Below are 26,170 nucleotides of genomic sequence, written 5' to 3'. Positions count from 1 at the left end.
GTTTCAGCCTCTGGGTAAATAATTCAAAAATTCTGATCACGTCAGTTACTAGACAGCTGGCAAAAACTCGTGGTTAAAGCTTTAAACACTTCCAACACCTTGTCACGTTTTCTGGTATTTAGGTGTTTTCATGATGCTTATTAAATCTTCCTGATTTCTGAATGCTGTCTACACAGTCTGACTCTCCAGACTGCATCTTTAAATTGCAGTTCAGAAGTGAAATGACACCTATCTCTCTTCTGTATTAGCTATATTTTTTAGTAGTGTTTTTGCAATGATTCATCTTTTTTGGAAATTACAGGCATAAATTGATTGAATTCAGATAATTATTTGCGTATCTGAAGGAACCAGGATTGTCAGAATTATTTCTGCTCTGTTGTTGTCTCCAGATCTCTTTTTCCTGCCCCTATTTAGCCTTATTGTCAGTAGACTTTGTTCCACTCAGTCAGATAGCATAACTAGAAGCCTTGGTAAAACTGAAGGAGATATTTTTTCAGTCTTATAGTATAACAAGGTAATGGGATGCACTGGTTATAAATCTTGGGCTTTGCTACATAAAGCAGATATAAAGTGGCACTTAGTCCTTGTTTCTATGTCATTTTGATTAATGGATCTGATGTCAGTGCATGTCTTAGTGCTGGGGGATTTGTTTGGGGGGATTAGTTTGGAGTCTGTCAATTTCTCATCTTGGGCGGTGGCGGGGAGGGGGGCTGTTACTAGACACTACCCAGAAATCTGACCTGTATTCTATGAAATGGAAAAACTACATGAATGCAGTGTTGTTGTTGAGGTTCTGTGACTTACGTGCATGTGAAAGTTATGGTTCCCAGAGCAATTGTACCTTGGATACATTGCACATACATAATGTTTATGCCTTAATATATGTGTGTGAAAACGGAGGATTAGAATAGAAGTTCAGTTACAGCTTGAACTACCACTGTCTTCCTAGTGAGAACTAAATTTGTTGTGTCCATGCCATGTTTCTGTAGGAACTATACTTCTGAATTTCCTGAGTTCTGTATATGTAAAACCTCAACCATAATATTAGAGTAAGACTATTTTGGTTTTAACTTCCTTTTCCAAATAGAAACTTGAAACACAGGCTCACTGTACCATCCTACCAGCTAAACTTTTTCTCAGGCAATGTAAAGGGTGTTGTAGGAGATGGGCTAGGAGGGTTTGCAGGATACGGATGACCTGTCAGAATGTCAAGAGGGTTGAGAAGATACGTTCAGTTGCCTCGTGCTTAAAATGGCTTAACAAATTTTCCCCACTTCCATATAGGGTGACCAGGTGTCAGGTTTTCGACTGGAACACCCAGTTGAAAAGGGACCCTGGCGGCTCTGGTCAGCACCACTGACCGGGGCATTAAAAGTCCAGTCGGCGGTGTTGTGGGGCTAAGGCAGGCTAGTCCCTACCTGTCCTGCACTGGGCTGCGCCCCAGAAGCAACCGCTCCTAGGCGGTGGGGGGGCCACGGGGATCCGCAGTCTGGCCAGTGGAAGCTGGGGTGTGGAGTGCCTCCTCCACCTGCCTAGGCGCTGGACCTGCTGGTCACTTCTGCGGTACAGTGCAGATGGCGCCAGGGCAGGCAAGCAGCCTGCCTTAGTCCCAGTACGCGGCTGACCAGGAGCTGCCTGAGGTAAGCCCATGTCCCAACCCCATGCCCCAGCCCTGCCCCCCCCAAACCCAGAGCTCCCTTCTGCATCCCAAACCCCACCCCAGAGCCCTCACCCCCTTCTTCACCCCAAACCCCTGCCTCAACCCGCAGCTCCGTCCTGCACTCCGAATCCCTCAGCCCCACTCCCCAGCCTGGAGCCCCCTTCTGCGCCCCAAGCCCCTCATCCCCAGCTCCAGTCCAGAGCCTGAGCCCAGAGCCCAACCTCCTCCAGAACTCCAAATCCCTCGGCCCCAGCCTGGAACCTCCTCAGGCACCCCAAACCCCTCATGCCCAGCCCCACTTCAGAGCCCTTACCCCCTCCAGCACCCCACACTGTTGCCCCAACCCAGTGAAACTTAGTGAGAGTGGGGGAGAGCAAGCATTGAGGGAGGGGAAATGTAGTGAGTGTGGGTGGGGCCTCAGGAAGGGCAGGGCTAAGGTGTTCGGTTTTGTGCGATTAGAAAGTTGGCAACCTTACTTCCATAGGCAACTTGTACCTGTCAATAATGGGGGGATAATTTAATGGTTGGGGTGGTCACGTGACCACCCCACATGTCACCTCTGTTGCCTACCCGTCTGCCCTTTACATGCTCCTCTCCTCGCTGTCCTCTCTCTGCTTTGCCCTTTTGCCCCCTACCAGCCCCTGGTGGGAATGTTTGGCACACCTGCAGCCTGCCTGGCAGGTTTCTTTGTCCCCCACTGCCTCTGACTGGGCCAGTGCCCAGGGAGCTGCCCAAGAGGAGTCGAACCCTGCATGTACCAAAGCCGCCTGGAGCACCAGCACAGGGGAGCCTCTCTACCCCTCAGATAAGTGCTGAAGTAGGGAGGGTAAGCAATTTCCAGCCCAACCTGCAGTGGGGGGGGAGGGATGAGCTCTGCAAAGACATGGGCCAGTTCTTCCCTTTCCACACCCTCTCCTCCTTCCCCCCCCCTCCCCCGAAGCAGTTTCCATCCCTTCTTGTCACCACAGTGCTGAAAGGCTGCTGCTGGCCATGTTCTGTTGTGAACCCTCCTTGGCAGAAATCTGGGGAGAGGGAGGGATATGGACATACGATCTCTTGCCTCCAATGCATCATCTTCAAAGTTCTAATTAAAGGCTTAGAATGATCATGACTTCCCAACTATAATTACAGTGATGCTACAACATACAGGGCTTCCAATGGAGAATCATGCTAAGGCTTTTTTGATGTGGGAGGAAAGGTGATGTCAAAATTCTTTCTTGATGTCCGCATTTAGTTCAGTGTGGGTTTGTAGGTAACTGTTGTAGTGCTCTGATTCATAAGCAATTTGGGGGACTTTTAGGACAAGATTTAACTCCTCTAGTTGTAGGCTGCTGAGGTTTCAAATGTCTTTAAATATAAAGTGTTGAGATCTTTCCTAGAGAAACAGACAATGGAAGGTGGTCTGTCATGTCAAGCTAGCACCTGTGATCTTCAGAAAATTGTGCCCTATATTAAGCATGTCCTAGTAGATTACACCTCTGTTAAAATGGTGTGGGAGGGAAGGGGGAACATTTTGGCCTCGTTTTAGTAAACTCAGTCAAGCTCAGTGTTCCATACAGCTTTCAGTTACTCCTGAACTTTTTAAAGGTGTTTGAGAAGGGTGTAGGTAAATAGCTATTGAATTCTCGTCTCTTTCCTACCTTCCCCATTCACTCCAGAGATTGGTGCTGAGGTTTTTCTCCCTCTTTCTTTTTGCAGAATTACTTGGTGATGTGCTAAAAGACCAGCCACAGGAGGCAGATGGAATCGATTCAGTAATTCTAGTGGATAATGTTCCCCAAGTTGGACCAGACCGTCTTGAGAAACTGAAGAATGTTATTCACAAAATCTTTTCTAAGTTTGGGAAAATTACCAATGAATTTTACCCAGAAGCAGATGGGAAGACAAAGGGGTGAGTAATGAGAACTCCTGCTGGAAATGGGATTCAAACATTGCTGAGGTTAATCCTTTGAATGCTAATAGAATTTTAGCCCACAAATGTCTGACCCTGACATAACAGAATAGGATGATGTCCATAGAGGCACTTTGGCATGCTATCTCAGTGATATAGATACAAGATCCTCAGGCAACTGAAGGGCTTAACGGTTTCCTAGACTATAGCCGTACAGGAGAATAAATGTAGCCATGTTGAACAAATGGGTAACAAACGTCTTGATCTTGGGGGGAAGGTATTTACAGATTTTGGGTGGTGGCATTTTCTCCTGATTATCACTGTCCCAGTTTTCAGCTGAATGAGATTAAGGTGGTTGGAGAGTAGCATATTTCTCCTTGGGGTTTAGAGACCCAATATGGCAGATCCGAGAATGTAGAGACCAAGTAATCGGTTGTCAAATTATTCAGTATATGCTTCCTGGAGTTGTAGCACTGGAATAATTCCTGTGGGCTGGAGAGCCTTCAGCTCAGTCAGGATAAACTTTACAAAACAAATCCAGGTACCTTGAAAATCATTTTCTGTGGGACATTATTAGGTCACAGGTCCAATGTACCGTGAATTCTGGCTTCTGCTAAGTTACAGACTGAACTCCACTTGGAGAGGAAGAGTTTGATTATAATTTGGTTTAAGTGGAGAGCAAAATTCCCTGTAAACTGCGTGGCTGCACAGCAGGCTGTCAAGGGCTGTGCAGCCACAGGGGCCTGGACTGGAGAGGAGAGAGATGTAGGAGGTGTGCATGGCCAGGGAGAAGCACCTCTCCCCTGGCCCTGTGGCAGCCTGCACCCCAAACTCCTCATTCCCGGTCCCACCCTGGAGCCCGCACCCCCAGCTGGAGCCTGCACCCCAACCCTCTGCCCTAGCCCTGAGCCCCCTCCCGCACTCTGAACCCCTCGGCACTATCTCCACCACACATCACCTCTGTATTGGTGCACATGACAAAATTAATTCCGCACATGGATATAAAAAAGTAGAGGGAACATTGGTGGAGTAGTAGTTGTGTTTTGAGGGCCCAGAACTTACGAATGAAAAGCTTTATGTAGCACGCTGAATTTGCTTGCTTCTCAAACATGTCCTGCCTTTCTGTTGGGAAGAGCTGCTTACCCATCCACCTGATGGTAGCACTTATTGCAATTCTGCTGTGTGTGAATTTGCCTTCATAATCTGTTCCACCCAGTTTCAAGAAGGCAGGGAAAAATGTGTTCCAAGTCATGTATGTATGATTAAGAAAAATACTTACATGAGCAAAGTGGAGATTAATTGCCTTCTCCTCTATGGATTCAGTGGTAGAAATTGCAACTTCTTCAATCTTGCCTTCTGGATTGAGTACCAGCTTTTCAGTTAGTTCACCCACTGTATGGCTAATGCTGACTACAGGCAGGTTGCTACTGAGTAATCACATTTATCTCATTTAACTAAGGTATATTTTCCTGGAGTACATGTCCCCAGCACATGCACTGGATGCTGTGAAAAATGCAGATGGATACAAGTTGGACAAGCAGCACACTTTCAGAGTCAACCTTTTCACGGATTTTGACAAGTGAGTGTAGCCATCATGTTCTCTTTTTTTATTCCTAAAGACCATGTTGTAGCCTACTTCTGATCAAAGGCAACTGCAATATGTTTAACTGATCAAATCACTCTTCTAGATACATGACAATCAGTGAAGAATGGGACATCCCAGAGAAACAGCCATTTAAAGACTTGGTATGTTTGGTTTGTTTTGTTTGTAAGATGAAAGGGATATTTTATATGAAGCTTTGAATAAAAATATTCCATATTCTAAAACTCCTTATTGCTGTGGCATTCATACAAAAAATACAGAACAAAGCTATGTTGCTTTCATAGTGACCGCTATTACTGTTTAGGAATTGTTATCTTCCCCCTCATGGAGAGCTGCAGCTCATCCAAAGACCTTGCCATAGTTCTTGGGCAAAGAGGGAAATGAGATCCTGATATTTCAAATTGCTAAGGTATTTTTCCAAAGTTTAAGCCAAAATAGCTAAAGAATTAAATTTCTGAAATCTGTAGTTAAATAACTTGTGGCTTGTAATTATCTTTGGTTTTTTATCATGTGTTCATAAAGTAGAATTTTCATCCTGGAGCATGAATATGGTATTTTTAGGAATTTGCTTCCTTAACTCCTGACTTCTTCTTTTAGGGGAATCTTCGCTACTGGTTGGAGGACCCAGACTGTAGGGATCAATACAGTGTGATCTTTGAGTCAGGAGACCGCACTTGCATCTATTGGAATGATGCAAAGGAACCAGTCGCAATTGAAGAAAGACCAGTGAGTGTCCCTGAAAGAACAGCTGCATATTCTAAATACAGTATGGTCATTAAGGCTCTAAAAAAGTGGTGAACTCGGGAAACTGGGGCAATAGTGAGATGACAATCTTGTTCAATTTTTGTGTGCTGGGATGTGGTGGGGCAGAATAAAGTTGTAACATTCACTTTCTTTGATGAAAACAACTTCTCCATTTCCTACTGTTCAGAGTACATTTTTTTAATTTGTTTTTAACTTTCTAAAGGAGATAATGTCATTCATTTAGAGGCAGGGTCGCCTGTTTTGGAAAGGAAATAAAGTTGAATGTGAACTGAGATGGTCTATTGGCTCTGCTACCTTGCTGTGATTTAAATTAACCTCCCCATCTGTAAATTAGGGATAATAACCAGACTAAGATGTTTCGATCAAAAGACCTAGAAGTGCAAAATCAGAGTTTGAGAGATCTCTGCTCATCAGTGGTGAGCGGGAGATTACTGCTGTCAAGTGCATGCTACTCCCTAGCTCCTCTTTATTGTGTCTCTGCTGAGAGAAGGAGCACTGAAGATTTGTGGTAGGCTCAGTGCTGGAGGCAGTCCATCACCAGCAGCTCACATATCTGCTCTAGAGCCCAGGGAAGGAGACCTCAACAAGATTTTTCTGATGACAAGGAGCTCCTCTGTTATGGTTAGGAGAAGGCAAGGAGTACGGAGAAATTGATTTGGTGAACAGCCTTCCAAATCAGCAGATGCTTATTAACCAAGGTTCATATAGAAGATGCCCTTTTCCCTCACCCTAGGTGAGGTTCAGGAGCTATATTTTGTTAGGAAGATTAGAACACACACTTCCCAGTAGTCCGAGAACAAGTGGCATGCTGAGCTTCTGGACACTGCTGAAGGCTTCCCACTACCATCCACCTCTGGCTCACTCATAGAATCATAGAATATCAGGGTTGGAAGGGACCCCTGAAGGTCATCTAGTCCAACCCCCTGCTCGAAGCAGGACCAATTCCCAATTAAATCATCCCAGCCAGGGCTTTGTCAAGCCTGACCTTAAAAACTTCCAAGGAAGGAGATTCCACCACCTCCCTAGGCAACGCATTCCAGTGTTTCACCACCCTCTTAGTGAAAAAGTTTTTCCTAATATCCAATCTAAACCTCCCCCACTGCAACTTGAGGCCATTACTCCTCGTTCTGTCATCTGCTACCATTGAGAACAGTCTAGAGCCATCCTCTTTGGAACCCCCTTTCAGGTAGTTGAAAGCAGCTATCAAATCCCCCCTCATTCTTCTCTTCTGCAGGCTAAACAATCCCAGCTCCCTCAGCCTCTCCTCATAAGTCATGTGTTCTAGACCCCTAATCATTTTTGTTGCCCTTCGCTGGACTCTCTCCAATTTATCCACATCCTTCTTGTAGTGTGGGGCCCAAAACTGGACACAGTACTCCAGATGAGGCCTCACCAATGTCGAATAGAGGGGGACGATCACGTCCCTCGATCTGCTCGCTATGCCCCTACGTATACATCCCAAAATGCCATTGGCCTTCTTGGCAACAAGGGCACACTGCTGACTCATATCCAGCTTCTCGTCCACTGTCACCCCTAGGTCCTTTTCCGCAGAACTGCTGCCTAGCCATTCGGTCCCTAGTCTGTAGCGGTGCATTGGATTCTTCCGTCCTAAGTGCAGGACCCTGCACTTATCCTTATTGAACCTCATCAGATTTCTTTTGGCCCAATCCTCCAATTTGTCTAGGTCCTTCTGTATCCTATCCCTCCCCTCCAGCGTATCTACCACTCCTCCCAGTTTAGTATCGTCCGCAAATTTGCTGAGAGTGCAATCCACACCATCCTCCAGATCATTTATGAAGATATTGAACAAAACCGGCCCCAGGACTGACCCCTGGGGCACTCCACTTGACACCGGCTGCCAACTAGACATGGAGCCATTGATCACTACCCGTTGAGCCCAACAATCTAGCCAGCTTTCTACCCACCCTATAGTGCATTCATCCAGCCCATACTTCCTTAACTTGCTGACAAGAATACTGTGGGAGACCGTGTAAAAAGCTTTGCTAAAGTCAAGAAACAAGTCACTAGTTTTATTCTTCTGGTTAGTGAGTGTTTAAAGCTTGGAAGTTTCATTCAAAGGCATTTTCCAGGAAACATTCAGACTAAGGAAATAAGAACTGCACTCCAATCATGTTTAAGCTTGTGTAAATGTGGCTGCTGGATTACTTGTGGAACGGGGGGCGGTATGTGTGTGAAGCTACACACCACACATACTGAGAGCCGTCTTAATGTAATTCATCTCTGATGTATGCTGTATACTTTGCTTGCAGCGGTGGACAGAAACCTATGTACGCTGGTCCCCAAAAGGTACTTACCTGGCTACATTCCATCAGAGAGGCATTGCTCTGTGGGGAGGAGAGAAGTTCAAACAGATTCAGAGGTTCAGTCACCAGGGGGTACAGCTTATCGACTTCTCACCTTGTGAAAGGTATGGTATAAAAGCAGTTTGAGATCATGTCTTGGGGAATAGAAAACACAGCATGTTTATTCTGCCTTATCTACTTTTAGGTATCATGGGCTTTCAATCTTAATTTCTCTGCTCTTTGGAATTTTTAGAATGTTTGTGTGTATCCATAATTCTGTTTGACATGACTTTCTACTTTTTAAATTGGAAAAAGTATTTAAAGAACACAATCCAGAGTAATGAACTAAAGTATTTAATAATCTTCCAGTTTACTTCAATTTGTCAGGTACGAGCACCTTAATGCACACATAGACGGTATCTTTGAACTCAGTCTGTGATGCCTGTGAGTTGAGTTCTGGTCTTTCAGCAGAATGATCAGTTTATCAGCATCTTCAGGGGTTGTAATTTTCAGATGAATTAATTCTTTATGCTTTTTGTTTTATGATGGTATCTGTGGAGATTGTCAGGCAAATGGTGAAGCTTTCATTAAACCTATTTTTATCTCTTGTGAAGCTTAAGCTTCTGTTTTTGTGTTTATGAATGGAAAGCCTGACTTAAAAGTATTTTGGTTTTAGATTTTTATTGTAGTTGAGATGTGCTTGGGCTCTTAATAGGAAAACATGTTCCTGTCCTGAAAGCTCCCATATGGTAAATTCTTGTCTCTAGGCCATCATGTTTTATACTATGTACCTCATTAGTCGTCATACATTGATGATGATGATTCCCCTTTACAACACCCAGGTGTGGTGGGTTTCTTGCTTGGATTGGGTGGCTTTTTGGCCAGAGGAATCCAGAGGCAATACCATAGTTTGGATGCCCAACACCACATCTGACACATCTAGGTACTGGAAAGAGTGCTGGATCCTGCCTGGGAACACTGATGTAATCAGACAGTCTATCTAAATGCTGATAAAGCTTCATCCCCCCTCTAACTATTGAAAGAGAAGGGACTCTGTCCCCCTAGAACATCCACAGTTACACTGTGGTACTGCTCCACATCTCCATAGTAACTGCTGGTTCATGAGGTGGGTGAATAAGGCTCTCCACTACTCTACTCCTAGAGAGCTCTCCCTCTATTAAAAAGGGGCGTATGGGTGGCTATCTAATACTCAAGCCATCTCTCAACTCCTTCACTAGTTTGTGTAGGGGTGGACTGGAGAAAAGAGTTATACTCTGCCTGTTCCCCAATTCTGTCTGTGTCCTCTTTCAGTGCATGCCTCTTGAACTTTGCTTAGCTGGTTCTTCTCACAATTAGATGAAAGCATATTTGTGCTGAAATGATAATTACACCATATGAAAAGTGAAGCTAGTAATTTTCCGTCTCCCCTTTTTGTAGGTATTTAGTGACCTTCAGCCCTTTAATGGACACACAAGATGACCCTCAGGCCATAATCATCTGGGATACCCTAACTGGACAGAAGAAGCGAGGGTTCCACTGTGAAAGCTCAGCCCATTGGCCCATTTTTAAGTAGGTTGGGTAACAGTAGTAGAGGACAGATCACACTAAATGACTGGCCTCTTCTTACTAGTGAGGTAACATGGTAGATCTGATGCTTCGTCTTCCTCTTATTTGTTCAGGTGGAGTCATGATGGTAAATTTTTTGCCCGAATGACATCAGACACCCTCAGCATCTATGAAACACCTGTAAGTGCTTTTTTACATATAACCTGCTTTATAATGTCAGCTGTACCTGAAGTGCTGCTTTTTTTTATTTTGAAGCAAGTTACTGCTAAAATTTGATTTTTAAAAAAAATCTGACTCTCCAGTAAATATTTATTAAAGGGTGAGAAACCCACCCTCTCTTGTTTTGCTCTTTCCTTGGGCTCCCAACATCCCCACTGTTCAGGATTTTGGTTGTTTTTTCTTCTTCTTAATTTTCCACTGGGGTAGTAAAGGTTGGAAGGAAGCAGATAAGGAGAGCAACTTAATTTTTTAATGGAGCATAGAAAATACAGCCTTACAGTATCACATTTGTTTAATACTTTTGTCAGCAGATCACTACCAGAAACCCCCCCCCAAATCCATTCATGTAACACTGTTGCTTACAACCTGCTTTATTTTCCAGTATGCCTCATCATCCCAATGCGTATTTTTAATTTGTAGGGTTATGGGGGACTAGAATTAGGATGCAAGAATTAGGATTATGGGGATGTGTGGCAAGTGTGTTTTGTACTGTGTATCCAGGTAGTGATGAAATGGGGACATTTCCCTACCTCCTTAAGGGTGTTAATTTAAATAACCTACCTATGTAAGTATTTCTAACTTGCAAATTTATGATTTTTCTTTTTTGTAGTCTATGGGTTTGCTGGACAAGAAAAGTTTGAAAATCAATGGGATAAAGTGAGTTTATTCTCTTGTGAAGAGTTCTGCTCTTTTGTTTTGTTCTTGAGATATTATTGTGTGTTAGGATTCTAGTATTGTGGAGTTCAAGGCCAGAAGAGACCATTAGATCATGACCTATGTATTACAAGCCATTGCATTTCACCTAGTTATCCCTGTATTGAGGCCAACAACTTGGGTCTGACTAAAGCATATCTCACAGAAAGGCATGTTGTCTTGACTTGAAGACCTCAAAAGAAAGATAACCCACTTCCCTCGATGGTTTGTTCCAGGGGTAATCACCCTCACTGTTAAAATAAACCATATATGTGTACTTTATTTCTCATTTAAATTTTTTTACTTTAGCTTCTGGTTATTTGGTTCTTGTTAGTCCTCTCTCCACTAGATTAAAGAGCCTATTGGTACCCAGTATTTTCTCCCCATGAAGATACTTATACAGTGTAATCAACTTGCCTCTTAAAGACAAGCAGACTGAGCTCTTTCAGTCTTTCTCACTATAAGATGTAGTTTAAATGCTGTTTCCCAGAACATCCCCTTTTCTTAGCTCATGGATCAGCCTTTCAGCCTGATATCTATATGCACCGAAAACTTTGCATTTGTGTAGTGATTACACAATGAAGAATTAGTATCTAGTCCAGAACCATCTGCTTCTTATATTGGTGGTCAGCAGTGAGTTATTAGGCATCTTCCTCAGCAAAAGACAGGTTATGTCAGTGTTAGGTGGCTGTCAGTCAAGTGGAATAATGTTAACTCTTCAACTCTTACGCTTTTGGTGCAGTAATAGAATTAATACTTAGAATTTCAATATGATAGCAAGTTTCTTTTCAATGTTTATACTTTCCTTGCTGATGATCCTGGTCTGCAGCTGTGGAGAAACTACCTATAAGGGAAGAAGTAAAGACATCTGTTTTTTACTACTTCTCTCTTTCCATGCATTGGTGACAATTTTGTGAACTTTGCAATGATGCCTGCAATATATAAAAGCTTATTGATCTAAGGATCTAACTTGATGTTTCTGTTGCATAAACCAAAATGCATTTAACTCCAAGTTAAGGTTATTACATCAATAAAGGGATATCTTGTCTGATATTTGGCCTTCCATAGTCTTAAATAAGAGTGCACTATACTTTACCAGCTGGCACTAGGTAGCTAGGCTCGTTCTATAATTCTATATGACTCTCATCATGATTCCTAAAGAAACAACTGACTTTTTCACCTTTCCAGGGTTCCAAAAGGCTTCTTAGAGAATGGGGATCTCTCTGAAGTAGATTTCTAGCTTCCTTGTTAAGGAAGCTAAGTGTGACAGATTGTAGGAGAGAAGTGTACTTTTAACATAGTTTAATGGGTTGTCTTTTTGTAACTCATTTTATCAACCTATCTCCCAAATCACTTGGGATTCTGCAGTATGAGATGCGGTACTCTTTCTGCCTTTCCTAGATGTAAGTGTATTGTTTCTGCATCACTACTTGTCCACCTGTGAATGGCAAATCAAACCTGGGTTTTCTGCGGGGTCACCAAGCAGGTCCTGGTAAATTTATTTTTAGTCATTCTCATTGCACTTGAATTTAGAGTTAGAATTCCTGCTTGTAGCCTAGCTTTAGTATCAAGCTACCTGGAAACTGACTGATTCACCATAATGTACCAAATGTAATGCAGAATGCTGTTCTTTATGTTGCTTGCAACATATCTTTAACTGATTACTAAATTGGACTTTTTTTATGACATCTTGCCTCCTTCGTAGGGATTTCTCATGGTCTCCAGGGGGTAACATAATTGCGTTTTGGGTGCCTGAAGATAAAGATATCCCAGCAAGGGTGACACTGATGCAGCTCCCCTCCAGACAAGAAATCCGTGTGCGGAACCTGTTCAATGTGGTGGATTGCAAGCTGCATTGGCAAAAGAATGGAGATTATCTGTGTGTGAAGGTAGACAGGACTCCTAAAGGTACACAGGTATGTGCTTCCTAGGTGTGTTCATAAAACTGGTTCGGTCTCTTCTTTGTTTTGGTTTTTGCATTTCAATATGGATTGATAAAAATGTGTGAATCAATTACTTGGTGTCAAAACCCTCTCATTTTTTCAGTTAGGTTTTTAAGGGCTATGTGTAAGGTCCTATGGGCGCTTAATGAGCATTGGACTTGACATCACTATCCATCGGGGTTCTGCAAGATCAATGAAAGTATGTCTGTCTTATTTTTGAAGCACCTGGGGACAGACCCCCCTTCTTTCAGCATTTGTTGTATTCGTTTCAGCTGGTTTTGGTCCCACAGATGTGTGGGACCTACCATATGTTTCAGTCCTCTTGAAATAGTCTCAACTTCTGTACCGTAGAAAGCCTGTTTTTGTTAACTCACAACTTGCTGAAGAAACTCCTGTTTTAATAAAGGTCTTTAGAAATGATTCATGATCTTTCTGTGTTATCTTCCATCCTCTAGGAAAATAAGCCCCAAAATGTCTAGATTTATCCTCTTAAAGTACTAAACTAGGTCAGTTGCATAGTCATCCTCATAGTCCTGTATTAAAACTAATTATACTAGATACTTGACCTATGTTGACTTTCACAGGGTGTGGTGACCAACTTTGAGATCTTCCGAATGAGAGAGAAGCAGGTCCCTGTGGATGTGGTAGAAATGAAAGGTAAATCCTACAGACAAATGTGCTAGCTATTTTTCTGACGTTGTGTATTTATACATACAGTATTCATCAGTGAATAAACTGACAAAATATTGTAGTGTAAAATGTTACAACTAATGGGTTTTAACAGATGAAGGACAACTGGATGGCAAACTTGTCTCTCTGTCTTGGCCCAGCTATTTCTGAATCTAAAAAAATTGCCTGGCAAACTGTTTTCTGCTTCAGTTGCTGTACTTTGACAACAAAGGAGAAGCTTCCCTAGTGGGAGACTGATGACTTAGTTAGAGCTTTACCCTTCTCTCTGAGGATATTCTGCACCAGGCTGGAAAAAAGCTGGAGTAGGTGATTGTGAACACCCCATAAGTATTATCCTCTGCATTTGTCTGGTTGGCTCACTAGAAGCAAAGCAGCAGTAGAAATCTTAATACCAAATTGCTCATCATAATGAATGTTCTCTTTCATATACAGGATTTCTTCAGTCCTGTATACAGTAACTGCTTGGAATTGAAGTTGTGTAGAGAATGACTGACTTAACTCAAGAATTTTGTCCCTTTGTACAATGTTGGCTTTTGACACTTCTTTACATCTGTTGCAGAAAGTATCATAGCCTTTGCCTGGGAACCAAATGGAAGCAAGTTCGCTGTATTGCATGGAGAGCCTCCCCGAATTTCTATCTCCTTTTACCATGTCAAAAACAATGGGAAAATAGAGCTCATCAGTAAGTAGAGTTGACAGCAGGAGTACAGGTGAAGGAATCTAGGCATTAAGCACTTTATGTGGTGGTAGCAACCTGTTTACCCTGTAGACTTCTTACAGTTGCTTTTTCATAGACCGTTTGATACTTCTGGGCCCTGACAGAGGGCATGGGAGAGAACATGTCTTGAGCATGCTGCGCTCCAGCTGTCTTGGGCTGGGAGAACAGCCCTGAGAGCAGGGGTATCAATTTATTCTGTAGTGAGGGCCAAATTACCATTTTATTCAGAGTCTGGGGGTTGAAAATGAAAGGTCCACTGGTAAAATATTAATCTTGCGGCCTGTGCCCCTTTTGCTGGCAAAGTTAAATACCACCTTTCTGTGACAGGGCAAAAAATGCATTTTTGAAACTTTCTTTCCTCTCTCCATTAATTCACCTTCTCTACGCTTCCTCCCCAGTATTTTAAGGATTTCCGCCCTTTCTCAACTTGGACATTCTCTCCTCCACGCCCTCCATTTTGGTTTGTGGGCCTTATATTGATTTAACTTAAATCCGCAAGGAATCAGTTTAAACTAAATTGTGAAAAAGCACTCTTATGCCAAAAGAAGTATCCACGTAAGGGGTTGCACCAATTTAACTACATCCGTTTCTAAACAATTTTAGTTAAATTGGTACAACTTGTGTGCTAAGGCTTTGGGGATTCCTGATTCTCTCTGCCTGCAAATGCACCTTTTTGAATGTTTGATCATCCCATTGTTTTCAGTTTAATCAGTGAGAGCAGATCCATGTTGGGTTTCATTCTTCTGATTAAAATACGACTATAGTAGACATGTTGCTTGTTAATTGCAGAGCTCAGCGGTGCCTTTTTGAGGACTCTGTTGAGTGCCTGTCAATGTGATTGATACCATTGGGTGGAGACTTCCATCCTTTCTATGTTGGCATAAATACAAATTTTGTTTCCTTTCAGAAATGTTTGACAAGCAGCAGGCAAATACGATATTCTGGAGTCCGCAAGGGCAGTTTTTAGTATTGGCTGGCTTGAGAAGGTGGGTATCGCTACTTGGCATTCTGAGAGAGCTCATTTTAAGTCAATGTAATGCTCTCAAAGAGCTAAAAAAAGATAGTCTTCACACTACTGTATAAAGACTATCTGTAAGACAAATAGCCAAAATCTTAACCATCTGTCAGGTAGAAAACCTGCTTGTATTAAGAGGATTATCTTTGTTTGGAAGAATCTAATTTTGACATACAGTAATCTGCCAGTTAGCCTTTCCAGGGTCTACATGGATTTTAATTTGTTTGCAAGTGATTGAGTTTTTCTTGAAGATAAATTTACCTGGTTGTAACTTCTACGTATTTTCTTGCCCTCTTCTGCCTGAAATTTAATTTCCTGAAGTAGCTGGCCTCCTTACAGCAAAGGTGGTTAGTGCAGTAGATAAAATAACACCTCTTGTTCTGTGGCTAGCAGAAAATCCAATTTTATTTAGTCTATAAAAACAATTAATGAGATGCCTGTGTTTATATTGGCTACCTCTTCTGCCATCATATCAGATGAGGAATGAGGTTATTCTAATCTCGCCCACCGTATTGTTCTCTTGGCTAAGTTTAGAATTCACGTCAGCTGTTTACTTCCTTAGTCTAAATAGAAAGATGTATTTATTCAGGGAGCCCCTCAGATTTCTCCCCCAGGCAGCAATACAAATGACTTATTCTGTAAGAATTTTTACAATCTCAGATAAAATCATAACGGGTTTTTTTCTGATTTAAATATAACTTGGGGGCCCTGTCAATTTTGGTAAATCTGTCATAGCATTTTAAAAATCATCTTGAACTTCATGGTTACAGAAATTTAAATCTTACATATTCATGATTTTTGACAAATAGCATTTATTTAAAACATGTAAAGCCCTTAGGTCAGCATTTCTCAAACTGGGGATTTCACCCAGAATGGGGTGGCAAAGATGTGGGGGGAGAGGGGGTGGTCACAGTATTCCCACCCTTCTGTGCTGCCTTCACAGGCAACCGTGGAGAAATAAGGGTGGCAATACCATATGCCACCATCACTTCTGCGCTGCTGCTGGGGTCAGCACTGCCTGCAGCCCTGGGCTCACGGCCAGCCGCTGCCACTCTTCGGCCACCGTGCTCTGAAGGCAGGACAGAAGTAAGGGTGGCAATACCGTGACACCCCCTTCCCCCCCCCCCCACTAGTCAGATTTCACATTCTGTGAGGGTGTGTGTTTGTTTTTTTACAGCCATGAATTTGTAAGGGGCCTAAGTGTAACTGATGCTGAAGGGAGCAGTCACTTTTTCCTCAAGTCTGTCCTTCTATCATATAAGATCTCAAAAAGTTAGGGATTGCATTCAGGTCATGGCTTCTTACAGTAAAGATTTCTTGTATGTCCTTATAAATGCCCTGTACATACCATTTTTCCTTTCATTAACCATACTAATGTTAGTGTAACTTTCTTAGACTATTCTTAGCCAGTTATTTAAAATCCTTGAATGTATAAACGGGACTCTCTGGTAGGAGTAAGGAGGTTTTATCACCTCTGTATTTGGCACTGGTGTGACTGATACTGGAATACTGTGTCCAGTAATGATATCCACAGTTCAAAAAGGATGTTGAAAAACTGGAGAGAGTTGAGAGAGTAGCCATGAGAACGGTTAGAAAATTTGCCTTCTAGGCATACAGCAGTTCTCAAAAAAGCTGGTTTTAGAGTTTAATGTACCCACCTTACATACACCCGCATCATATGTCATTTCAAAGCTTATGCTATGTATGTTTAGCTGAGATATGATATGGAGGTGTCAAGTGGTGCTGTAAGCCTTAGGCAGGGCGAAACAGTGGATCCCAAAGTGCGTGTCCACTTCCGCACGGTTCCAGAAACATTGCAACACGATTGTGACTACAGCTTTTAATGTTCGTTGAATTTAACACCTTAATGTAGTGTTTATTGGTCAGTTACCAAATGAAAATGTGTTGAGACGTTCATTGGATTTGCATTGGTACTATTTTTTTCTCCAGAAATGATGAAGCTTTTTAGCATGTGGCAAAAATGGTGAATATCAATGTTTTACAATATACTAACGTGAAATGTTCTCAGTCACATATTCTTAATTGTCAAAATATCTCTCACGTGATTATAATAGTTTTCTATCTTTTCAGTTGAAATTTGCTGACCAAATCAATCTCTCACTGAGACTGTGCATCAGCAACAGTAGATAGCATGCCCACAGTTTGTGCTGCATAGTGGGTAGATAGAAATGTATCTGAATTCATAATGTAATGCTTCTCCATCTGTAAGCTTTTGTGTGTACGGTATAGCATTGTCTGCCTGGTAGAAGATTTTAATTTGTAACTGCCTGTCCATGCAGTATTAACCTTTTGAAATAGTATAGAAACTAGCTTTTTAATTCAGTGACACTTAATGCACATATCAGTGTCAGAGATGACAGTATACAGCTTCATATTATGAATATGCAAAGCTGTGAGAGAAGTGATTTAGCAAAAAAAAAAAATAGTGAAGACAAAGTCCTTGCCTCTGTATTGGAGATGGGTTACAGCTCTTACCAACAATATGACAAACCCTTTTGACCCTGAATCACATCTGGAGGTGCTTTTCAACATATCTACTGAACTGCATGTAACATCAGATATAAGAGTCTCTACTTAAAACAGCAGATGTTGCTGAAGAACAAATTGAAAGATTTGTGAGAGGTGCACTTGATTATGATGGGAGACACCGCTTCAGCCCAGTCAAGAAATCTGGCACTGAGACATTTACTGGCATGGCCAAGACCACCAAATTGAAATCTGGCAAAGGAGGGACCATCAGAGCAGCTTATTAGTCCAAAAATTGTTTTCCACAGTGTACATAAAAGATGCAGTGGCGGTCATACAAATGATGTCTGGAGACAAATTTCACTCATTCAGTGAGTTGGCTACTGAGCACTTGAGGCAGGTCCTAAAAGGATTTGACAAAGCTAGTTCCATAGTCTGTCTTTGACAGCTATAACTGTAACTGTGAAAAGTGCAGGAAGATCGCACTGGGCAGGTTCTGAAGTGGGATGCAAGAAATACCAAGTAATTGGATGTCCTGTGCTTCCATATGGAGAGATTCTAAAGTTGGTGTCCAAAAAGCAGTCGCTTGTAAAATTCCTCTGTGAATATATGGTTCAAAGTGCACCAGTGTAGGAGCACCCAGAGTACAAACATACCACCTTGCTGGAGGCTTTTCCAGTGGTGAAGTAGTAAAATACATCACCAGTAGAGGTGTTGAAAGAAGTTCAGACTAGCACAGGACGCGAGAGGAAGCAGAGACAAAGAAGCCTCTGAATGCTGTATGTACCAGTATGGCTTTTGGGTCTCTGGATGTCAAAGGAACCATATTAATTAAGTCACTGATGCAGATGTTTTGGTCCTTGCTGTTCATTACTTTCCAAAAATGGAACATGCAGATAAGATATGGATTGAAACTGGCACCATTACCAGCACCACTGACAAGCGTCACTTCATATCTGTGCATACAATTTGATGCACTCCCTCCTGACTTCTGCAACATATTTCCTATTTCCTGTGCATGCATTAATAGGATGTGACTGTCATCCCTAGTTCCAATTGCAGAAATAATCGGAATTTAATGTTGTAGAAACACAGGGAACTTACTCCCAGTTTGGCGAGATCTCTGAAGCAGTGACTGACGAGTGACAATTTCTGCAGCAAGGAATCTGGTAGCAGTGCTGTATTACAAGACAGAGAAAAGGAGACCCACAGAGACCTGAACTGCATGTATTTCAGTGTAGTCTTCAAAAAGGGCAAGTCACTGGCCAAACTCCCATTATGTAAGGACGGTTTTGAAGAGCATGTCAGCAGAGCATCTTGGCAAACAAAGATTTGGATGTCTTTGTGCAAAGGTAAACCAAATATTGGACCACCATTGCAACATGGATGGAAAAATATGGATGAACTACTTCCATATTCTTCAAGGGCCCAATGGCATCTAAGCTTCAAGACCTTATTTGTGCCATTACTAGTAAAGGGCCACTGCAAAATCAGCTGTCTGTAGTCAGAACAATCTTCACTGCACAGAACTGTGAAGACTGGTAATCCATGTGCTCTCAACACTTCATGCTGGGCAGGATAATGATGTTGACTAGAAATGTCACCAACACTGTTACATTTCAATGACACCTGTACAAATTGATTATTTTGTTGTGATGCTGTATACTGTTGCCTGTGATGCTGTGAGGCCTCAAAAAAATCCAATGTTATGCCTTGAAATAATACATAGGGTCATAACACACACTTTTTTCAAAGTGGTCATTTCAACATGTTGATGGTGTCATTGTTTATCCCGGTTTTTATGGTAATGGCACCACTTGAGAGTTCTCATACCTCATCTTAAAGTAGACATCATAAGCTTTCAAGTGATGCTCACATGTGTAGAGAGGGTACATTAAGTTGACTATATCGGTGGTGTCTGCCACTCAGCTATGATAGTGATAGACTTAGGGAGTGCAGTCTATTTAGCTTAACAAAGAAAAGGTGATGGGGTGACTTCGTTAGTCTATAAGTACCTACATAGGGAACAAATATTTAACAATGGGTTCTTCAGACTAACAGGTTTAACACAATCCAGTGTAAAGTTTAACAGTGAAAGTAATTAACCATTGGAATAGTTTGTGGTGGATTCTACATCTCTGACCATTTTTTTAAATCAAGATTTAAGATTTTTCTAAAATATATGCTCTAGGAATTATTTTGGGGAAGTTCTATGGCCTGTATTATACAGGAGATCAGATTGGATGATCATAATGGCCTTCTGGCTTTGGAATCTATGAAAAGCAATATGGTTATTCTATGTATTACTGGGCTTTACACATGTTAATGGTAAAGCCCTGCTTCTCATTTAGAAATCTGTTTTATTTTTGACTTTGTCTTTGCTACAGAAATAACCATATTTACACCATGCTTGTGAAATTTTGGCTGTACCCCAAGTGCATTCATAATGTGGTTTCTTTATGACTTTGAAGGGGAAAAAAACATGTTAAGGAACTTTAAGCCTACAAGGATACAAGGGTTAAAACTATTCCCCATTGTTCACAAAAATATAAAGAAACAGGTGTGATTTTAAAAACCCTTGGGCGAATCCATTTAAACACCAGCAATGGAAAAAATGTTAATATTGATGGGATTTTGTGGGGTGAGTTCATAAAGAATGTCACCTCCTAGTATAGATTCCTCTTCCCACCCCACCTTTAAAAAGGTCAGAGGGAAGTGTCAGCGGGCCTGGATCACATTTCCATCTTGTTCCTCATTGTTTGCCTTTGCAGCATGAATGGTGCCTTAACATTTGTTGATACATCAGACTGCACCGTGATGAATATTGCTGAACACTATACAGCCTCGGATGTAGAGTGGGATCCTACAGGCCGATATGTTGTGACATCTGTGTCCTGGTGGAGCCACAAGGTACTAAAGTTTCTGCTGTGATGTCTCCCGGCATGTTTAAGAGGGTCAATCTGGCTTTTCCTATGTTAACTACAAAATAAAGATATGTAGCGTTACTTGTATCTGTCAGTGGGTAATAGCTCCTGGTGTAATTCTTGCATGCCTATTTCACATACCAACTCATTGCTTTCCTGTGTCAATGAACTACTTCCTTATTATTCCAATCAATGTACTGTATCTTTTTGATATGCAAGTATAAGGTTTTTAGTCTTTCGGATTAGTTCAGGAGCTTTCTTACTGCAGTTCAGATATCTTGGAAGGGCTGGTGGATACCTCTGCTTTGGATACTTCATAGGTGCTTCATTTTTGAAGTAGTATAACTTTTTTCTTTTTCTTTTTTGAGGAACATTACTTCAACTTAAAGTTAAAATAAGAAAGGGAAAAAAACAAAAACCCACACCCACCCCAAGCAGAGTGTTCACCCTAAAAAGGTAGAAGTTCCAAAGACTGAGTCCCACTAGGGACTTTCCTGTTGCTGTTGATTTTTCCATGGAATGCATTCAGATATATGACAATGGGGTAGAGCAGTATAAAACCCTTAGACATGAGTGAGATTTCTCACTTGCTGTTTTCCAGGTGGACAATGCCTACTGGCTGTGGACCTTCCAGGGTCGTCTCCTCCAGAAAAACAATAAAGACCGGTTCTGCCAGCTACTGTGGAGACCCCGACCTCCAACCTTGCTCAGCCAGGATCAGATAAAGGTATTATATCTCAGTTTAACTCTTCTGGTGTGGGCATTGGTGTAGAGAATTCAAGAGTGGTCTAGTCACAAAGGGTGTGGCTTAAACTGGGGAATGGAAGACAACTCTACAGCAGTTTGCCTTACCACTAAGCAGAGACAATGTGAGAGCTGTTCACAAATGCACTGGGGGAATCTGTATGTTGAAATGGTTCTGTGTACGTTAACAGTACTCAATTTGAGTAGTCACTATTCCTATCACAAACTTATTTTTTGGTGAGTGTGGGGATGCGGGAATGTTCTGAGGAAACTAGAAGGAAAGGTAATAGGAGCAGAGAGAACTGTTGAAAACTTGGATAAGGAGCAGACTTTGGCTATCCAAACTCCAGTGGTTGCTCAGGTACAGAAAAACTGAAGGTATCTATAGACCTAAGCAAGGAAGAGAAACTATAAATGACAGACGAGAGGGGATTTTTTTTATAGACATAAGCAAACTTGCAAAAATGCTGAGTATGCCTGGGCATATCTGAAGTGGCACCCTCTTATACATTAAGGTGGTCTCTAGTACTGGTTGACATAAGTTCTCTGTTGCAGCAAATTAAGAAGGACCTGAAGAGGTACTCCAAGATTTTTGAACAGAAGGATCGTCTAAGCCAAACCAAAGCCTCAAAGGTAAGAAGCTTCTGAGATCCAATGAATCAATGAAAGGCAGCTGATGCACTTGTAACTCATATTAATCTCGTGTCTCTTTGTCTAATTTCACTGACTGGGCCATATACTTTTGGGTCTGCTGCTGCCTCCAAGCTAATCGATGTTGTCCCTTATCTTGAGTAGGAGAAGCCATTGTGTTTTATGTCCAGGTTTCCCAGATTGTCCCCACATGATCCAGCCAGGAACATCATGAACTCAAGCACAAGCATATGTGTAGGGAAGGCAGTAAGGCAGAATTTGCTGGTTCTTCACTTGAAGAAACTGAGGCATGGTGTTACTGGCATATGTTGGAGGAGGAATCAGGAAGAGTTTCTGTTAAATAAAGATACTTGAATAATCTTGGCTGGCACTTGTGGGTGACTGCCTGTTAGCCAGTTTTAGTATAAAAATTTCACGGAAACCATAAACCCATCTTGCCATGTTGGAGAAAGGTGTCTTAAACACCGATGATTATCTGTCAGAAGCTGCATTCATTAGCAGAAAACCCCTAGATGGCTTCCAAATGCATCCCACAAGGACACACTTTATTGATGGGCTTATTAACCTCTTGTTTTGCTTCTGTAGGAGCTCGTAGAAAGAAGACGTACAATGATGGAGGAGTTCAAGAAATACCGCAAGATGGCACAAGAATTATATTTGGAACAGAAGAATGAGCGTCTAGAGCTGCGAGGAGGTAAACCAGCCACTGGCAGCATTGTAAAGATGTGGCTTTATCAGTTAATTTTTTTTAAAGCACCAAATAAACATCACTCAGGCTGTAGAAGCAGTCTTTGGTAGTGGATCAGTGTTTGGGAGTTGAAGACCACCTCTATGTGATGGGTTGGGGTCCCTTTTAACAATTATTCCCCCTCCTGCCAAAAATAATCCCTCGACCCATGCCCTAGCAGGTTTGCTCACTCCTCAGCTATTTTTTCCGTCTGCTATCTTGAGGTGGTGAGTAGTGAGAAGGCTACTGTTGCTGCCCATTGTGGTCAGTACTGATGGCTTTGCATGTAACATGCTGGAGGCCAGTGATTATGTTAAAATACCTTTTATTTTAAAGGTGCTTCTCTGCTGTATATTTTCCTTTTTAGCAAATGCATTAGGCATTTTTGCCTCCTTGGTGGAAGTATTCAGGACTAATGCCTCTTCTTTTCTTCCAGGGGTGGACACAGATGAGCTGGACAGCAATGTAGATGACTGGGAAGAGGAGACTGTTGAGTTTTTTATCAATGAAGAAATTATTACCATTGCAGAACCAGAGTAGTCCAATAAAACTGTGGTAAGACAGATTGCCTTTCAATTGAGAAATATCTTTCCTATCAGCTGTTGCAGCGTACCTCCAACCTGTGTAAAAGCACTTTCTGGGAAAGCTTAAGGCTTATAGAGTGCAAAAATGAATGTTTCTATTCCTTTGACGAGGCTTTTGTACTTTGCTCTCAGTTGAAAGGTTCTGAATGGCCAATTGTAGTGTCAGTGGCCAGAAATGATAAAGGCTTTCTTTCTTCAAAGTGAATGGTTAGGTCAGCTCATAAATCTATGGGCACTTTCCAGTGTGATCCTTTCAAAGACTGAGAATCTGAGCCAATTCTTAAACATGATGCATTGCAGGCACCTGATGAAAGTGCCTATGCAGTATGACAAATGTTTATAATTATGCTAGTGGAGAGGTAAATTTTGTGTTCTGGTTATTGGAAGGACTAGAACCTTGAATTGGTGTAAACAATGTTCTGATGCACTATGTAAGAAGGTTTAATTACAGAACAAATTTGTGGCATACTCTTAAGTCAGGTATTACTGTTGAATTGACCAAAAGTCCTCATGCACTCTGCTACCTCTTCCTAAAAATGCCACTGAGATTTCAACATTTAACAAACATTTGTATTTAGTGTTACTGAAAGCACTTATTCATTATAAGTGTTTATTTGAAGCCTGTTTTAATCCAGAAGGCTGATTATCTTGCTGCATACTCCAACATATCCCCCAAATATTGGCAATAGGTATTGCAGATCTAGTGGAGCTTTCCTCCTTGGACACTTGCCAGACTGTTGTGAAGGAGATCCAAACCCTGAACCCCACTGTAGGCCTCTGGAGTCTGAACAGAGCAACGTGTCTGGCTTGGTGTGTCTAGGCACACTTATAGGATGCAGTTCCTCTTTTAGTACCCCCTCCTGAGAGCCTAGCCTCTGGGACCAGTGCTGACTGCTCAGGCTCCCTTGTAGCTTAAACACATCTCTCCCAGAATTCCAGTCATAGTGGATGCTCTAGTTTTGAGTTAACTCTTCAGGGGAACATGAGGTGTAGCACACAACACACAGACTTTGCATGCGATTTTAAAGACACCATGGCTTTTTACTTCAGCAGGAAAGCACTGATCACTTAAAGGATAACACCCTGAACACACACAACACACAGACTCTAGAACACGCTTACCTTGAGGGACAATCTGTGTTCAGAATTTCTTCCTGCCTCATCTGGCTTCTGCAGCAGCTTCCCTCAGTTTGAGCTGGTGAAAATGGCTGAAGATCCCAAGTATAGCAGCTCCTGCCCTCTAACTTTCTAGTCTCCTCTGTCAAGTTGCCTCTGATCAGCCTCCTCAGGTGATTACAGACCCCTGCAGATAACTTTGTTACCAGGCAACATCTCCCCTGACAGTTCTCCTGGGTAGGAGCCAGGCTTTTGTCTCAAGATGCTGTTTTTTCAATAGAGGATCATCAAGACTGTTAGCCCTATGCCATAACATCTTGGAATTTCAGTCCAACATGGAGGTAATAAAAAGATGGCAGAGAAATGAAAGGGCAACCCGTTCAGAATGACGTTTATGGCTTGATAAATAAAGTTGCATAGAATTCATACTCTGAGTTCCTAAATCGTACAGACACATTCCCCAAATCATCACAAGAGGATAGCCCTAGTTACTGGATCTGAGAAATGTGTACTTAGAAGGCTTAAATCATTTTTGTGTTGAAAAGGAAATATTGTTCAGTGGTTAGGACACTAGCCCAGGACTCAAGGGATCTGGATTCAATTCCCTGTACCATCTCAGACTTCTGTGTGACCATGGACAAGTCACTTAACTATGTAGTGACTGGAGTTAAGGCAGCAGCAGCTCTGCCCCCAGCAGCCCCATCAGTGTTAGGGCTGACTACTAAAACTCCCTCACCCATCCAAAAATGCACAAATGTCACTTACATTCTCTAAATATGTTTTTAGTTCCAGTGGCCAGGGATGTCCTCTTGCCAATATTTGGGGGATGTGGAAGAGTGGAGGTAAGAAAGGGGGAGAAGCAGTCTTCTGGATTAAATAGGCTTCAGCTAATGAGTTACTTGGGAAGCACAACAGCAAAGGGTGAGTGAAGTGTAGTTGTAGAACTGCCTTTCCCTTGCTAGCAGCTGTGAGTTCGGAGTTTGTTTTGTGTGAGGCACAGTACTGACTTTGACTTTTCCTTTTTTTCCTTCTTTGCAGCACCGCCATATCTTGTACTGAAAAGGGGTTCATTTATTTTCAGAAAGCCTACACCATCTTCGGAATTTTTAATCCATATTCTCTCACTCTGGACGGTGAATGCACCAGGTTCTCTCCATTCTGACATATTGTAGTGCCTTTAAACCTCACTGTCAGCAGTGGGGATATTTGAAAGGCACTGCTTTTAAATTTTTATTCATTTGGGAGGCGTTGTCTTTCTTTTTAAATCCACCACCAGTATTTGCTGTCTGACTCCTGTGCATTGCTTACCAGTTGGCAATTTTGAACTGTTGCCAGTAGGTGAGCATTATCCGTGCACCTTCCAAAGTCTTGCATGCTCACAATGCTTCTCTTTGCAGAGGACTCTTTTTATGTCCCAGGTGCATGGACAGGTGTTTGTTTTGTATGGGGAAAGATCAGCAGGAAAACCATTTTTCATATGATGTATGTTAGTGTGCTGAAGCAGCACTACAGTGGGCTGTACCCTCCTCCATTCAGATTGTGACAGAATTCAACAGGTTGAACGTGGAAATAAAAGCAGACCTATACTAAAAACAGGCCGTCCGTGTGTTCTGTAGAAATCTTCCCTTGAATGACCAGAATTGATCATTATCTGAATATTAATCTGTCAGGGTTCAGAATTTGCAGCTTCATTTGCATCCCAGTTCCTTCATGGCTACACTGATTTTTACATGGCGTATTAGGTGGCAGACCAGCTTACATGTTTTTAATAATTATGGTGCAATGTTTTTAAGATCAGTGGATGAATTTCTGAGACCTACTTACAAGGTGTAGCTATTGGCAGCAGCAAGATTATGGGAGATTTCCTGGGT

The 26,170-nt window shown here is 42.0% G+C and overlaps 1 protein-coding gene across 1 annotated transcript in view; it reads left to right on the top strand.

Annotated features, from left to right (window-relative positions):
• Positions 1 to 25,892, top strand: part of EIF3B (eukaryotic translation initiation factor 3 subunit B) — a 34,934-nt gene extending 9,042 nt beyond the window's left edge. The window contains exons 2-19 of the mRNA XM_077827692.1: positions 3,359 to 3,551; positions 5,011 to 5,130; positions 5,240 to 5,297; positions 5,752 to 5,880; positions 8,190 to 8,347; positions 9,660 to 9,791; positions 9,902 to 9,968; positions 10,618 to 10,664; positions 12,406 to 12,616; positions 13,228 to 13,300; positions 13,893 to 14,015; positions 14,959 to 15,037; positions 20,325 to 20,463; positions 21,079 to 21,204; positions 21,777 to 21,854; positions 22,458 to 22,566; positions 23,036 to 23,154; positions 25,338 to 25,892. Of these exons, the coding sequence (XP_077683818.1) occupies positions 3,359 to 3,551; positions 5,011 to 5,130; positions 5,240 to 5,297; positions 5,752 to 5,880; positions 8,190 to 8,347; positions 9,660 to 9,791; positions 9,902 to 9,968; positions 10,618 to 10,664; positions 12,406 to 12,616; positions 13,228 to 13,300; positions 13,893 to 14,015; positions 14,959 to 15,037; positions 20,325 to 20,463; positions 21,079 to 21,204; positions 21,777 to 21,854; positions 22,458 to 22,566; positions 23,036 to 23,139 (1,946 nt within the window). The 3' untranslated portion in view covers positions 23,140 to 23,154; positions 25,338 to 25,892. The remainder of the gene's footprint in view (positions 1 to 3,358; positions 3,552 to 5,010; positions 5,131 to 5,239; positions 5,298 to 5,751; positions 5,881 to 8,189; positions 8,348 to 9,659; positions 9,792 to 9,901; positions 9,969 to 10,617; positions 10,665 to 12,405; positions 12,617 to 13,227; positions 13,301 to 13,892; positions 14,016 to 14,958; positions 15,038 to 20,324; positions 20,464 to 21,078; positions 21,205 to 21,776; positions 21,855 to 22,457; positions 22,567 to 23,035; positions 23,155 to 25,337) is intronic.
• The last annotated feature ends 278 nt before the right edge of the window (positions 25,893 to 26,170 follow it).

The sequence above is a fragment of the Eretmochelys imbricata genome, chromosome 10 (assembly GCF_965152235.1).
Source record: "Eretmochelys imbricata isolate rEreImb1 chromosome 10, rEreImb1.hap1, whole genome shotgun sequence".
Classification (NCBI taxonomy): Eukaryota; Metazoa; Chordata; order Testudines; family Cheloniidae; genus Eretmochelys; species Eretmochelys imbricata.
Note: the sequence above shows the minus strand (reverse complement) of the source record. Positions and strands in the feature narration are given on the sequence as shown.